The sequence below is a fragment of the Drosophila melanogaster genome, chromosome 3L (genome assembly GCF_000001215.4).
Source record: "Drosophila melanogaster chromosome 3L".
Lineage (NCBI taxonomy): Eukaryota > Metazoa > Arthropoda > Insecta > Diptera > Drosophilidae > Drosophila > Drosophila melanogaster.
Window position 1 is genome coordinate 13,345,463 of NT_037436.4, and position 16,432 is coordinate 13,361,894.

At 41.8% G+C, this 16,432-nt stretch overlaps 2 protein-coding genes across 4 annotated transcripts; both read left to right on the forward strand.

Moving 5' to 3' along the window:
* The first annotated feature begins 3,570 nt into the window (after positions 1-3,570).
* On the forward strand, positions 3,571-9,478 carry CG17687 (uncharacterized protein). The gene is made up of 9 exons (NM_001382040.1): positions 3,571-3,712; positions 3,768-4,033; positions 4,086-4,639; positions 4,753-5,795; positions 5,855-7,988; positions 8,183-8,326; positions 8,386-8,663; positions 8,724-8,885; positions 9,207-9,478. The coding sequence occupies exons 1-9, from the start codon at positions 3,690-3,692 to the stop codon at positions 9,385-9,387; spliced, it is 4,785 nt and encodes a 1,594-aa protein (NP_001368937.1). The 5' UTR covers positions 3,571-3,689; the 3' UTR covers positions 9,388-9,478.
* A 1,435-nt stretch (positions 9,479-10,913) lies between these two features.
* Positions 10,914-11,761, forward strand: Nplp2 (Neuropeptide-like precursor 2). Of its 3 annotated transcripts, none has more exons than NM_144173.3 (3): positions 11,072-11,181; positions 11,265-11,390; positions 11,546-11,761. In NM_144173.3, the coding sequence occupies exons 1-3, from the start codon at positions 11,137-11,139 to the stop codon at positions 11,633-11,635; spliced, it is 261 nt and encodes an 86-aa protein (NP_652430.1). In that variant the 5' UTR covers positions 11,072-11,136; the 3' UTR covers positions 11,636-11,761. The 3 variants fall into 2 exon arrangements, with proteins under 3 accessions (NP_001287059.1, NP_652430.1, NP_001303387.1); NM_001300130.1 differs by having other exon boundaries at positions 10,914-11,181.
* The last annotated feature ends 4,671 nt before the right edge of the window (positions 11,762-16,432 follow it).

Sequence of the window (16,432 nt, forward strand, 5' to 3'; positions counted from 1 at the left end):
TTTTCCGTGGAATATATCTTGGGAATATATATATCAGCAATAACAAAGTTAAAGGACCGATCCTTTGTGGTACTCTTTCGCCCGGAATCGTAAAAAAAGTGTTTACATTTCATTCATAAAATATCAATTACGAACATGTGTGACAGCTAAGCGAGTGTGTTCGGGTATATGGGTTTGGTAAGTCAAATCGATATCATACGAATACGTGAGGACATCAGAGTTCATTGCTGGAGCTTCGTCCTCGACTGGGTGACATTTAGGGCCAATATGGTGCACAACACGCTCCCTGATGGAAATTTAACGAGTTGCGCGACAACAGCTCTTGTAATGCATAGCAGCACAGCGTAATCAGCTGCCATTCCTGAAGAGCATAAACAGCTCGTTGGAAAGTCAAATGCAAACAATTGATTAAAACTTAACTCAAGATATATAAAAAAATGTAATTAACTTTGAGAACGCTTCTCTATATAAGCTATGAAACGTTGTAATATAACCGAATATTCTTAGTCCCAATATCTATTCTAAAAATTGACTTGTATATTATTTTTAGAATATTATAATTATTTTAATAACCCTTATATATTATATATTTTTAAATCTATATAAACGGAGATACTACTCCCTAATAGAGATCAAATTCGCTTTCTTTAATTCATAGGTAAAAGCTGGCAAAGCCCTACTTGAGCCCTATATATATTCCATTAGAACTTGTGCGAATAGCGTTGCCTTAATAGCATCTCTTCAATTTCACCTTAATTTAATGCAATATCCTTAAGCGAATAGAAAACCAAAATCAAGACCACGCCCATTCGCTTTAGCCCTGCGGCTTCTCCATTTAAGTAAATGCAGCCCACAGCATTCGCATAACCAAGTAGCTCGGATGGCTAGCCCACCCACTACCACCCACTGAGCCACCCACTAAGCCACCCTGTTTAACATCCGATGGCCACACCTGCTGTCTGCAGTTTGCAGTTTGCTGGGTGCACTTTGCTGCCTACTTTGGGGCGCCACTCAATTATTTATGTGCCCCTGCAGTGCTGCCTTCCCATATGGGGGCGAACTTTTTCGCCATCTGCCCACACACACACACACACACACACACTCGAACACACACCAACACCACGAGGGCAACATGGAATGTCTTTAATGTTAATGACTCGAGTGCTGCAGAACTTTTGCAAACGCTTAAGGCGGCTTTGCGGCAAGACGACGATGCTGGAAACTTTCCCATTGTTCGGCTGGGAAATCTCAAATCTCTGGTGACAAGTTTCCGCTGCACACAACTTTTTATAATAGCATGCATGCACTCATTAAAAACGCATTAGCTGTGCAATGTAAATCATTATTGTGCCATAAGTAGTAGCCGTAGTATGCACCTCTGCCACTGCCGTAGGCATCGGTATCATCTGGCAGTAGATATGTCATCCCATAATTGGGTACATGTGTATAGCTTCGAATATTGTTGAACATATAACAATGTCAGGGGCCAACCTATCAGTTATCCTGTCGTATGACCCGCAGGTCGAAAGACACAGACAGACCACAGATGGGCCTTGCCCAGGGTATACATTTAAATTACTTATCAGTTACATCAGCTACTTAAATGAGTATTATAGTTGAAACCACTCCAGATAATGCATTCAAGACCTAGAATAGAAGACCTCAAATGCCGTTGCTTAAAAATATTCGCTTTAACTAGATTTTCCTAAGTCGAACAAATCTGGCCTTTAAAACGAGTCTCCTTTCTCCGTGCCACTGATAAATTCCTAGAAAATTCATTGGAGCGCATTTACAATGCATCAAGAGAAATGGTCGTCGAATCCAGCAATTTTTCACAATCTCTTTTTTGCATATCTGCTGAACATGTTAATAACCCCACCTGGGGGGTAATGGCATCTCCATCCGCATCCGCATCCCAAGTTGAATGAGATGGGGAGACCACCACTCCATTCAGATGGTGGCAATAAATATTTTATAAAGGCCAGACGACGACAACAAGAAGACGATGGGACATGGCACATCCTCCACAGGTAGCGACCGTCGTAAAAAAGGCAACTTTGTAGAAAAGATTGCGCCGCCGATGTGCTGAAAATTCCTTCCTTCCGTCTTGTCAACAACATCTGAATAGGCCACACAATTGGCTGGCAGATGGCTAAGCGTCTGGCAAGAAACCAACAAAGTAGGGATGTCCTTTTGACCCAAACACCCCGAGCTCTTTTTCTTGCCGAACCAAACCCACACGGGCCTTTGGGATTTTCCAGTTTTTTATTCATTAGCATTTATTTCGACGGGTCGGAAAATTCGTGAATGGGAAATCCCCACATTAATATTAAATTCTGCTTGGCTCTCCAAACGTTTTAAGCTAATTTGTTAGAGTGCGGAAAGTTTAACAAATTTAAATAGTAAACCCCGGCAAATTAGTTTTAATACGACCAGCAAACAAATCTGGCCCAACGGCCTAAAGACCATTTCCGTTGTTGGCCCAATTTAACATGTATTCTATTTGTTGTTAGCCATTAGTTTTCGGCGTTGAGCCGGGCTTTTGGAATTTGTTTAAACATATTTTGGGCTTTTAATGAAATTTATGGCCCCATGTAAATGAAAATCTGTGCTAAAATGTTTTTAATTGCTTTCCGCTTGGAATAAATCGATAGAAAAGTGATTTAATTTATGTGCGTTTAAGCCAATTTTAACTAATTTAGCCTCATTAGTTTTGTCTATTTTAAAAAGAGAAATTAGCAAATTGTGTAAATATATCCCAGCTACCAATTATTCAATAAAAATAAGCAATTATTTTTAAGGAATGACTTTTAAACAATTGCCTTGTTGACATAAAATGTATAAAACCAAATTGTGTAATTGGTTGAAATTTAATAAAAACCGCAAACACAAGCAACGACACCCCGGTGACCCGTAAAAAATTACCTATTGCCGCTTAGAGTCGGAAAAAAGGAACCCCATTAACCATAACGCCTGGGCAATAAAAATAACAAGCCGCATCAAATTTTAAAGTAACGTTCAGCCAGGGAAAAAAAAACAAACAAATATAATTGCGCTTCGGGCAGTGTTTGTCTAAGACTTTGGCTTTTTATGGTCGAGAACTTTTATTGTTTGTACATTTGAGGGAAAGTGGGCAAGACACTTTACTTGGGTCGAAAAAGTTGTCGCTTGGGAAATTCGGGGACTAAGTAGGGGGGCAAAGCTCCCTCATAACATTATTTCTAGCCATATAGGTCATATGACACGACTCTGATTTGATTATTATTAACTAACAATTGCTTCGGTTTCCTGTAGCACATCCGATGAAGTTGATGCTGTTTTAGGCGTATAATGCTGCCAGTATGATAGTACAGAAAATAGTGTCCAAGTTAATGTTAATATAGATAAAAAGTTGAATGTAATATAAAATTATAAATTTCAGGACATGCTTTATACAATTACATTATTACATTACATTAAATTACATATATTATAAGCAAAATACGATATGTGTTACATTTTATTAAAAATGCCCTCCGATAAATAAAGGGCAACCAACTCTTCCTTGTTTCAAAGGTTGTCCTGGGATACGAAACAAACTGGAACCTTTAAAACAATTAACTTAGCAACCTCAGAACTAGTTGGCTACCAGTCGAAAATCGGGCAATCTATTTGCGGAAAACAAAGTTTTATAACGAAACAGGACCAATATGAATATAACATCAACAGTTTGGTGAGTTTATAGTGAATTGTCCCCAAATATATATTTAAAACCACGAAGTCTACAGTTGGTGCAACATTTGGGACAAGGACACCCTTGTGAATGTGGGTCCCGATGTCCTGTGCCAGCGGAATGGCAACGCAATGAAGTTCGTCCATATGCAGACGAAGGCAGTTACCTTTTTCAAGGCGGAGACGGTGTCCACGGGTCTAAGTATCAGTTGTTTTGCTGGCCATAACCGTTTTCCGCTCTTCGCCTTTGCTGAGGTCGTTCTGAGGCCAAATATCTATATATACCGCTATCCGGATATGGCGAAGTTCAGCTCCATACCCCGTAAGTTTCCAGGATGAGGATTTTCATCAATTAAATTCTACATTCCTATTAGCTCACATGATGAGCTATACCGACATCCGTTTTTCGGAGCTGGATCTTCTGATCGCTGTGGGCGGTTATCCTGACTATTGCCTCTGCGTTTTCAACTACCGCACTGGAACTTTGGTCCTGGAGCAATTTACCAATGTACCTACAGTGGAACGCGGCATTGTGATAAGCTTCACCAGCCTGCCTTCCATCATTCAGTTGAACAAGCAGGACATGACCATCATTTGCTACGAAATCTGCACCGTTGAAAAGGAGTCCTTTCTGTACAAGGTGGCCGAGGTGGAGCTCGGCAAGAAGTTCCTAAAGTCCTGCAACCGATGCCTAAGCTTCGGCGAGGATAACACCCTGTACGCCACCAACGATTTTGGTCATCTGCTATCAGTGGACGTGGCCTGTTTTGCCCTGAAGCCACAATGGCAGCCCACATCCGAATCCGATTCTGTGACCGAAATGGAAAAAATGCCCCGCTCACACGGCCTTACCTATCACAAATCCGGATTTCTCATTTGGAACAGCACGACCGCATACTATGTGAAGAAAAAGGCGGGTGTCTTCAAGGTAGGTTTAGTACGAGAATTTAAATATATATTTTATTCCATTTCCATTTAAGAATCGCAGGTTTATTTACACAATTAGTATTATTTTAATTCATTTACCACCTTTCAATCCAGCTCGAGTGGGAATTCGAGGGACGTTTAAACGAGGTGGTCCGCTTTCTGAGCAACAACAATGGCGAAATCTATGCCGAGCGCCGCCCTGGACACATTGACCAGGTGGTTGTGGACCGCAATGGGACAGTATCGCTAGAAGCCGTGGTGCCGACGGGAAAACCGGTGATTACCTTTCGAGTGGTGCAGGGACTCAAGGACGAGTGCGTTTGCGTGTTGCACGATGAAGGAGTGGCAATGATGGACCTGGCGAAAGGCAACACCCTGTGCGAAGTGTCCGTTCCGGGGGCAACGGCCATGTGCAACCATCGCAGCTTGGCCCTTGTGGTCGTAGGCACTTTGGATGCCAGCATCGTTTTGATTCACTTCGAGCGGGCCAGCTTGCCGCATGTTCTGTGCGATCTTAAAATGGAGACAGCAGCGGTGGTGGGAATAGAGTTCAACGACAGCTGGGTGGTGTTCCAGGATCAGATGAAGGTGCTGCACGTTGTTCAGGTGGACAACAGGCCGCACAAGTTAACGCATTACTTTGAGATGAACCCGCCGGAACTGTCTCAGGTTTTTATACACACCTTCTTGCTGGCCGATGGACCCCGTTTGATGGTCTTCATCAATCGGGATCATAGCATGAAGCGTCCAGGCTTCGCCACCGAACTCTGGCTCTACAATTGGGGCAAGGACAAGCGTCTGCATAGGCGAGAATATATCCTGCCGAAGCAATACGGCTTCTTTTGCGTCCAGCCGCCTGTAGGACGATGGGCACTGATCGAGATTGTGGCCACCGAGTACAACACTTTGAACTTTGACCAGTTCGCGTTGAACGAGAAGGATGAACTTCAATGGATCGCTTCCACCAAGTCGGGGCACTTCAGCTATATTCTCGGTGCCGGCATGACCAAACATTTGGTCACCTGGAGTCTTGGCGGTATCCTTGTTCACTTCAAGCAGCACAAGCGGGCCAAGAAACCGTTTATGATCTGCCGTTTTCTCAACTTGGGCATGCAAACGGAGTACATACTGCGAGTGAAGGAATGCTTTAATTCGAAGTAACTATCTGATATAATTTCATTTAAAACTATATTTATATTATATGATTGATGTCCAGATACCTCATTATCCTTTTGGCCAACAAGAGCATGCGAGTAATGCGTCTGCCTTCTCTGGCGGACTTTGTTCGTGAAAACGTGGCCTTACCATTGCCCACGGAGGAGGGCATTCCCTGTTTCGTGGAGCAGATAATCCACAAGGTGGATATGTTCGTGCCACTGAGTCAGCGGCAGGAAGTTAAAGAGGAGTACACCCGGGCGGACTTAGCAAAGCGCGAAAAGCTGTTTACCATCATCAAGGACTTTGCCGCCAAGGTGACGGCGCTAATCGACTACGATATCTCTAAGACTGGCAAAACGCAAGGCATCTTCAAGAAGTTCTGCTTCCACTATCGCTGGCTGGATGCTCTCACGGAGGAGGCCCATAAACTTTGTGCCTTGGAACGAGAATCACTAGAACGTGCCATTGCAGATCAGTCAAGGATTCGCGACTGGATTCTACGCCTGGTAACCCGCGATGCGGTGAGCATTAACTATCGTGTTCGCTCCATTTTTGCAGATGCGAACTTCGAGAGCTTCTCCGTGCGGAGGAAAGTTGAAATGTCAGAGTTCGATAAATACCGATTCTACGACCTGGAAGACCATTTACGACTCTCCCTAGGCTCATTCGAGGAGGAGGAACCGCCTGCTCCGGCCGCAGGCGGTCATGGTCCGCCTGCTGCCATCGAAGATGGCGAGGTGGACGAGGAGGAGACCGTGGAAGTGGTTCAAGGATTGCGCGAGCTCAAGCCATTTGTGGTGGAGGGACCCAGTGTCTACGAGCACATAATGGCGCCTGTTTTTCAGTTGCAGGACAAGAACCTGGTGACCTCGAACCAGTTGTTTAACTATAACTGCAAAATCCGATTCTATCTAAACGATCCGCTCAAACAGGAGTTCAACAAACTCTTCCACGAGGCTCAGCAACTCAAGCAGGACACCATCGACAGCGTGATGAACACTAACGTGGTGCTCAATAAGATCTACGACAATATGAACATTATGCTGCGTCTGCTCAATATGGATCAGTTCAAGCCACCTGAACTGACGGTTCCATCGCTTGCAAAGGATGAGGTAATCAAGCAGATCATGGAAGTGGACGACTCTGAAGTTAAGGCAATAAACCGCCGAAAGCCAAAGACAATCGACACTGGTGGCAAGAAGGGAAGACTGCTTCTTTGGAGCAAAGAGTTCTGGGCTCGGGCTCTCATAGTGATGATGGACGGGGTGCTGGAGAAACTGTGGGAGGAGGAGATCAAGAAGGACATCCCTGAGCCAGAGTTCATGCAAAAGAAGCAGCCGCACGAGTTTAATCTCGAGGAGCAGAAGATCTTCCGCGCCTACGAGGAGGCAGTTCATCTATTGGAACTAGACCGTCGAAAGTACCTTCGAATCCTGCATGAGAACGAAGAGAAAACGTTGGCCCTCAAAGCCTCCCAGATTTTAAAGCTCAACCAACGCGTAGCTGAACTGATGATCTTAAAACTGAAATATGATTTTGCCCTCAAACAGGGGCAACTGCGCATGCTCACCCTCGAAAAGATCAATTTCGGAAGGGTTCAAATGCGAAAACGCTACAACATGTTCCGCAAGGACATCGACAAGTTGAACGACTATATGACGCGGTATAGCAACCTACTCGATTTCTATGACAAGGCTTTTCTAGATGTAAAGACGCGACTGGAGGCTCAGCAGACCCGTGATCGAGCCGTCGAACGACAGTTTCGAAGCCAGTTCTTACCTTTAGTTCCACATGCCACCCACGAGATGACAAAGCTCTTCAAGAAGCGACCCAAACTGCCCGGTAAGGTTTTCAATTCGGTACTCATCTGCATGGAGGCCTCGAACAAGCTGAGCGGAAAGCCCAGTCATCGTACTCCATTTCCTCTGCCCGACGACGTCCTAGAGTTCCTTAACTATCTCGCCGAGTTCGATCAACCAAAACAGTGTCCGCCGAATGTGGATCCCAAGTCTTGGGACGCCTTTGTCAAGTTGCGTCGCCAGAAGACTGAGAGCGAGTTGCGACTGAAGGGTATTGGATACCAGCTGCTCGACAGCCAAGCCCTCCTGGGTGTCCTTAACAAGGACCTCGCAGCGCTCAAGGAGTCCAAGATCCTGACTCAACGTAATTCCGAAGATAGCATCCAAACATACGTAAGTGTTGTAACGAACTACGGAAAGCCTTCCACTCTTAAGAAATATGCTGCTTGAAGGAAGCAATTTAAAAAATTTGTATGTTTCCACAACGCATAAACATTATTTTATTGTTTCAAAAAAGTTTCTGCTTAATCTTCGCAAGTTTAAATATTATATTGCTGGAGTAACCCCAATGAATTTTCCTGCTTCAGCTAGAAAAGATGAGAAACATGACCATCCAGTTGACCCTCACAATGGGTCAAGTTGAGGTCTCGGTTATGGGCCAGTTTACAAAGCTCTCCAACACAGTTCTCATGCATGTGGATGACATCAACGATGTGAATCGCCAAATTCAGGTGAGCAATCATAGCAAAGAATGAGTGATTTTTAAAATTATCAACCTTAATAAATGCAGGAAGCTGGAAATAAGAAGATTAAAGCCATGCAAAGAGTGGCAGTATTTAGGCGTCAGGTCATCTTCAAGGAATGGGAACACAAGTTGTACAAGGCCAATATAGCGTATCTGAAGTACATGCTGGATGCCATCGAGAAATGCAAAGTTTCAATGGAGTTCCTTAACATCCTTCGCAATTGGGAAAAGGTTAAGACAGAACGTCAGAAGTATATAGCCGGAGCTATCGAACGAGTGATCGAACAAAAGATAGCAGTATTCAGGAAAAACATCGATCGTGTGTAAGTCACTTATAAGTCTTATATGTCCCAACTGAAAACTAATCTGTGCCCAAACGGAAGTAACATCAAAATCGATGCGGTAAAAGCACAGACCTTGGAGATAAAGCGCAGCAACCATGCCATCGATTTTAAAATCGAGCGTATCAAGGTAGACGTCACTTTCCAAAACACTTTGCGCGATACGATGATGGAGGACAAGCGGGATCGCGAGCAGCGGGAGCGGTAAGATAACCTCTCCAGTAGAATCTAAACTGTGTCACCGAGCACTGTAATCAAAATTAATTGGACAGCTAACTGCTAGCAAAAGTTCATCTAAATTCGCAAAAGTTGACTTTTAAAGCTATCAAAACTAGTACGTTGCCAATATAATGTTGCATTTAAAAGTTGCTGTCATACTTATCAGAAAATAAGAAGAAACTTATCTATCTGTTGGCTACAGTAAAAAGTATTTTTACCACTGCTCATATTTCGGGCTAATTACCGAATTTCATGCAAAAATCAAACAGTTTTATATTTAAAACATATGTTCTCTTTCCACCGCAGAATGTCGCAGATTAAGACCCATCGGCAGCTCATGGAGAATGTCCGCCGCAACTACGCCCATGTGCTGGAACTGCAGACGATTCTGGAGCTGCTCCGTCTGCGAACCTACCCCACGTTGGGTCCACCCCTGCCCCAATGTCATCCGCCAGTGCCGGAGCATATCCTCAGTTCGGTGCCCTAGGAGAACTTCAACCCGACCAACCAACAGACCAGACCGTGGGGCTAAGTTTTAGCCACTTGGCGAAATTGCAATTAAATATTTTCATTCCGCCAAATGAAAATTTATTAGTGGTTCTGGGTATCTGGTCTGGGTCTTCTGACTCGTGCTGCCACTTAATTGGGTTTGTTTGTGTCTGGGGAAAATTACGAAAACGAGGCATAAAGTCGTGCACTTTGAGCTCTGTTTGCTGTTTAGTTCGTTGCTCCCGAAACAAACTCTACTCTTGACTAACTACTTTTGGGGCTTAAGTTGGGGGAAACCCTTCAGCATCGCACTTCACATTTATTGTTTTAATGAATTGCCCTTGAAGACACGAGAGTTGATCCGAGAGATCAAACTGTTGCAATATAATACAAATAAAAAACCCCGATTGTCACTTTATATGGCTATCATATCGTGATTACGCTAAAAATACGGCAATACACGACTATTATTCTAATTATTATTACCTCTTTTAACCATTACGTAATCTTCGGATTTACTCCGAGCAGTAAGCCCTTATCTATTCAGCTTTCAAAACCAGAGAACTGTAATTTCTTTACTAAATATGCGAATTCATCATTTAAATTACTTTAACCCCTGGAGGTGAGCTACAGAATACACTATTTTTGTTAGTTCAGTTTTTTTACCGCAGCATCTATGTTGATAATAGTGTTTCGTTATTTCTATTCGCCTTTTAAGATGAGTTCACCATGCTAAATTTACGTTTTTGATATCCAAAGTCTACAAGAGTAGCTCTGTCTAAATATTCTGAAAGCGTTGTTTGGTTTGCCCAAGTCCAATCGCATTTGCATTTCTCCAACTTAGCTTCGCGTTGGAAATTTCCGGGTTGCTTCGTCAAATTTTCTAATACTCGGTATTATAAATATTTATTTTGCGCAATTACATAATTTCGAATGTAGGGCGCCTTATCAAAAGCATTTAAAAAAAACCTTATCACGTGCCACGTGCTTTGCATTGATAGCCGGTAAAATGGAAATTATAGTATAAAATAAAATTGACTATATACCTGTTACTCGTACAGAAAGTCGACTATAGCGTTATCTCTTCACTTTAACTATATATAAATATATATTTAACTAAAAAAAATGCTTACAGAAATATTAAAATATTTGGTCTTTAATGAAAAAAACAAATAAAAGTAGATAAACAATTCCGATTGCTGGATCGAAAGGCCTTCAGAACAGCTTAGCTATGCGAGCCATTGAAATGATAAGCACACATTGTAGGATATGTATATTCCAAATTTATACAGTGGTAATTCCATAATTATTTCTTGTTGAAATTCAAATTAAAAATATTCTTAAATTATATATTTAAATCTTTGTTACGGGCCAAGTGCTAGAATACTGGATTCGAGGATAGGGCAATACCATTAAGTCCTACAGAGATTAACTATTTGGCGGTTGCATAAAGCGGTTATCTTCTGTGACTAAACAAATGTAGACATTCTTGAGCCAAGCAAACGCTCAGCTGTTATGCGAAGCAATCTATTCCAGCATGCTACGGAAAAAAGTACGCTTATCACGGGTCAGCTCCGTAGCTCTAAACGCTCGGCCTTCCTAGTGCCGATAAGCCGGTCTCAAATTCGGCCGGCTGCGGCGCAAAACGAGGTGTCGTTATGAGTAGTTTGGCAGAGGTTCAATCAGTACTCAAGTCATCGTTCTCTAGTTCAGAGTTCCGCAGCAGTTACAAAAAACCAACACAAAAATGGCCAAGCTCGCAATTTGCATCCTCGTGTTCGCCCTGTTCGCCGTAAGTAAAATGCTCAAAGTCCTGGCACACAGATGCAGGACCTATTTTCAGAGATAAACTACAATGTGGCACTTTGATTTCAGTTGGCTCTGTCCGCCCGCGTCCCCCGTGAGGAATCCAATCCTGCCCAAGAATTTCTTACCAAGGCCCAGGGTGATTTCAACGAATTCATTGAAAAGTTGAAGGCGTTGGACGCGAAGAAGGTTGAGGTAATTATAAAGCAATCATATCAAAAATAAAGCGAGTTCTAAGTAATTAATAGTCATTTTTCGTGGAGACGCTTAAAACTCATTCTATCCACTACATACGTATTTTCCATAAAGTATTTACGAATTTCTAACTAACAACTTTTCTCTCTGTGTAGGGTCTCTTCAAGGATGGATTAAATACCGTGCAGGAGGGTCTGCAAAAACTTAACGAAACATTTCTTCAGGCACCAGCCGCATCCACCTAAGACGTTGTTGGATGGCCATATATCATTACATTGAAAACGACTCCAATAAATGTTTTAACTTTAACTTTAGTTGTTACATACATGAAAACTAAAAAATGAAATTAAAACGTTAATTGTTTTTAGCACAAAAACATATATTTGCCTATTACTTTAAAAAATTTTTCCATTCCACTTTCTAGAATAGCTATTTTATTACCTTAAAATTGGTAAAATTGAGATGTTTAGATTGAAAGATGATTTTTTTATTTATATTTCTTTTATTCTGAGAAAATATGCTTCCACGCATGAATTTGACTTGGTTAGGATAAAATTATTATAATTATGCCAATTTTTATTAGTACGGCCACCGAAAATGGTTAATTGCACTTCCTACAAGCTAAGTTATGGAACTTTTCTATACCGTTTTCACTGTGTTATTAAAGATTTTAGATGCTGAAGAGTGCTGATCTCGCTCTTCTTCGAAGAAAATTGCAGAAAATCAAAAATTATTGCCATGATTTGAGTTTCGTAAGAACAACTGGCTTTGAAACGGTAGCACGCGTGAAATATTTGTCAGCTATTTTGCACACCTGTTTGGCGCAGCCAACTCGGGGAATGGAGGACGAAATGTGAGGGCTTTCGAAACCATGAATAATGTATTGGCATTTGTACGGCATCGCATCTCGGGGAATCCCCTCCGATCGCCCAATCTAACTTCATCGCCGCGCACGATTGCATAATACCAAAGTGGATTTTTGCTTCTTCCAAGGGATTTCGTATCGAGCTTTGGGCCAAAAATGTGGGTTGCACAAACGGAAGTTTGCAAAGGCGGATATTGCCAAATTGTTGCTTAGACATATATTATGTAGTCGTGCTTACCTGTGTGCTCCCATCAACGGACATCCTTGTCCAATTTCTATGGCATTGTTGCGTGAAATTTATAAATGTTTTTGTTTCACTTCTAGAAGGTTGTCTTATTCAAACCCGCCGTGAGTTACTGGTTTACTCAACGATTCGAACTGTGAATGGAATGGTGAATTGTCAAAATTTGTGAAATGAATGAAATATGAAATATGTTCTTAAAACTAAACCGTTCAGAAAAGTAGGAGTTTATTTTTTAGTGCTTTTAGTTCGTTTTTTAATTATTTATCTATTAAAATTGTATTAACTACTGCTAAACAATCGCAAAGAAAGTGGCCAGATATGAGCGGGTGGGATGCGATGCGATGCTCTGCTCTGCGGAGTTATGGGAGTACAACCAAGTTGGAAAACTCTCCTCCTCGGCACTGCAGCAAACAGTTCCCACAGCAACAATATGGTTGCGATGTCACGCAGTGCGTGCGCCAGTGTGAGTGCATTGTAATGCTAATTTAAATAACGATAAGCTCAACAACAGCACCAGCTACAACTACAACTACAACTACCACTGCAGCTGCAACTACAACAACAGCAACTGCATCTACAACAGCGACAACAATGGCAACAATAATACGAAAACAATTTGGCATTCTGTGATTTTGTCATCCTTTTACGATTGTTGTTGTTAGTTTTCCACTCTCTTCCATTGGGTAAAAGTCCTTTTACTAGGAGATTGCTTTCCAAAGTGCATAATTAAATGGCATATGAAAAAGTTAAGATATTTTTAAATATTTTCTATTATTTTGAAAACCCATCTCACTGTTTTGAGCTCTATTAAAATTATATTTGATTAAATTACGCGACAAATTCTTTTATAATGTTATTCGTAAACTAGAGTATTAAGTCTTCCTGCAGAAAACCCAATTTCCTTGCACTCCTTTTTATTGTTGGGTGTGCAGCATCTGCAGTAAGCCAGACACCACATATATGCACACACATCTGGCCATATTAGCGTGCGAGCGGGAAAAACAAATAATAAAGCCACTTGCGCATAAAGAAGCGAAAACAACGGCGAAGGCAAAAGTTTCGCATGCAGCAGAATCCTGGACGAAGGGGAGGCAAAATGCAGAGGGGGTGGCATTATCCTTTCTATCACTTGTCACATTTCCGCATAATGGCGTCATTGCTGCTGCTGCCTGTTGCGAACAATGAATACATTTGTAATGTTAATGGAATGCAACGGCAACTGCGAGGAAACCGAAACGAGAACAACGCCAACCATTTTCCGTCGCCCATTCGAGCTGTTGACGCCCATATTTGTTTGCGTTTATCAGCCAGTTTCTGTGCGCCACATAAAATGGGGGCGAGGAATGCGGCTTTTCCAGCCACGCCCACACGCACTCCACGTAGGACTTTGCTTCGTCAGAAAAATGTTGTTGGTTCGGTGTTCAAAGTTGACGGAGGTGCCAGTGTGATAACTTGAACGTATTACATATGAAAAAAAGACGAAATCATTTTACTTGACATTTAGAAAAAAAAAAACATTTTAAAATTAGGATTGAAATACTAAGAAATCAATAAATTTATGTGGCCTCAGGAATGTTTAACTACTTAAGAAGAAGACTACTAACAATCAACTAAGATTAATTTATTTCACATTTTGAAACATTTCGATAAACTTACTTATTTAGGCGGCAAATAGTATCGATTGTTTTAGTATATAGTGTATGGTATACTAAACTGTTTTTACTTTTGTTGCATGCACGCTGGCAGCACTATCAGCACTTATTCAATATGCCTAGTGCAGTGCATTCGAGCATAAAATAACGAACCATTTTTATTAGAAATATAAACAGCAAAAAGCAAATGCATACACGCGCACAGTTGCACTCGCTATGCATGAGAGACGCACACACATGCATTTATAGCTGAATAGACGCACAATGTGGCAGCCACAATAAAGAAATAAAAGGCTCAGCAGCAGCAGCAACATAAGCCTCATCGTCGTCGTTGTCGTAGCGACATCAACAAAAAGCACAAAAGCATTTGCATTGCAAATGCAACATAATGCACAACAACAACATTGCAGCTAGCTCACACACACATACGCACAGCCACGCTGACAGACACATTTGCTTGCCACTTCCGAAGGATGTTGCTCCTAGCATGTTGCCCAGCAGCAACGGCAAGAGCAACAGCAGCAACAACATCGAAGTCTTTGCCATGACAAGTATTTAAGTTCCTCTGCAGGTCCTTGGCAGGACTTTATATGAATGCATACATAACTTTTTGCATGCATTTCAATGCATTCAAAATGCGAATATAAAAATATGTATTTTAAGGTGCGGCAGGTACAAGTAAGCTGCAATAATATTGAGGGGACAGCAGGGGGTTTTCCGATTACCAATAATATGCATATATACCACATATAAAAATCTTTGGAATAATGCTCTTGTCCTGCAAATAAATGCGTGCAAAATAAATGTATAATAATGTGAGAGTTATTTAAGGGATATGGATTCTAGGAAGATTTTTAAACCCCTTCATTTGGATGTTTTTTTTTTAACTTACGATAAAGTAACTTGTAAACATTTGGTCGATAAAAATGAGTACATTAAATAATTGAGGTCATATAATATTATAGATAGCACAAGTCGAACTTATACGATAAATAAATAAATAATAAATTATTTGTAAATAGATTTGAACTAAGCATTTAATTGGAATATATAGTTTTTATACTCAAAAACTGCAGTAACGATCAATGTTGAAACGTAAAACTCCTTTAGGATATTCCGAGAGCTCTTTGAGCCACTCAGCGCCAGCTTCGGGCCATTGATTGCCTTTTGTGAAGGAGCAAACCACAACCTTTTGTCTCATCAAGTGAGTTAGTTGAGTTGGAGTCGCGGCTTACGGAGTGTCCTTTTGCATATTCATGTATTCCGACAACGAAAATTGACGGCAACAGCTGCCTTAGCGGTAAGACTGCGGAATGCAGATGGCAGACACTAGCGGTGGCCAGGAAGTCCTCGATGACATCCTTGCGAGCACTCGACTGTGGCCGCGTTGATTTGCAGGCAGCCCCACAGCAATCCCGACGGTTCGTTTGCTTTGGCTGCCGTTTTGCATGAATATGCATGAGCAGTTGAGCAGTTACAAGCCATCAAAACATGCAACACACGCGCTGCGAAAAAAATCGCGCAAAAACTACAGGAGATATCGTTTTTCAGCTACCAACATAATCTATACGGAGTGCTGGCAGTAATTCCCAAAAACCTCTTTAGCCCATCGGAATTGGAACCAAGTTCTGACATTTATAAAATGCGTCCGAAAAATAAACGTATAAATAATAGCTTTAAGATCATTACTTTATGAACCTACATTAAGTATAATAAAATATTTCATAAATATGAATACATTTTTGTAAAGCGATATATAATTGAAACTTCTCTAGCTAAAAAGGTTTAAGCAGTCGGTATTCACTGTTCACGAATTGCGGTATTATGACCGTTATAGCTTTAAAACTAAAAAGATGCGCCCGTGTTGCCTTTAGCTTGCCATGTGAAATTTAACCGCGTGACTAACGAGTATATCGTTAGAGCCAGATCCCGGCAAGCGGCATGGCCAATGCCACCAGCAGCACAACGTGGCGTATACTTGATGTCCGCCTCTGTTGTTTGACGTGTTGAGTTTAATTGGAGCACTCCGCGACGATGGCGATGGCTATGACGACGATGATGATGATGACGTCGCTGGGTTTGGTTTGGCTGGTGGAGCCGCTGTCGCTTTTGATGTTGCGACCTGCCCCTGCCACGCCCTCCCGCTGGCAACGCCGCCTTCCCATTTTCTGTGGCATTAATTCATGCAGTTTCAAAGCTGCCAGCGCAAGCAACACATATTCATTTAGTTGATTCTTTTTTGTTGCACCTCCTTTCGCGCACTCAAAAGGATATACACATT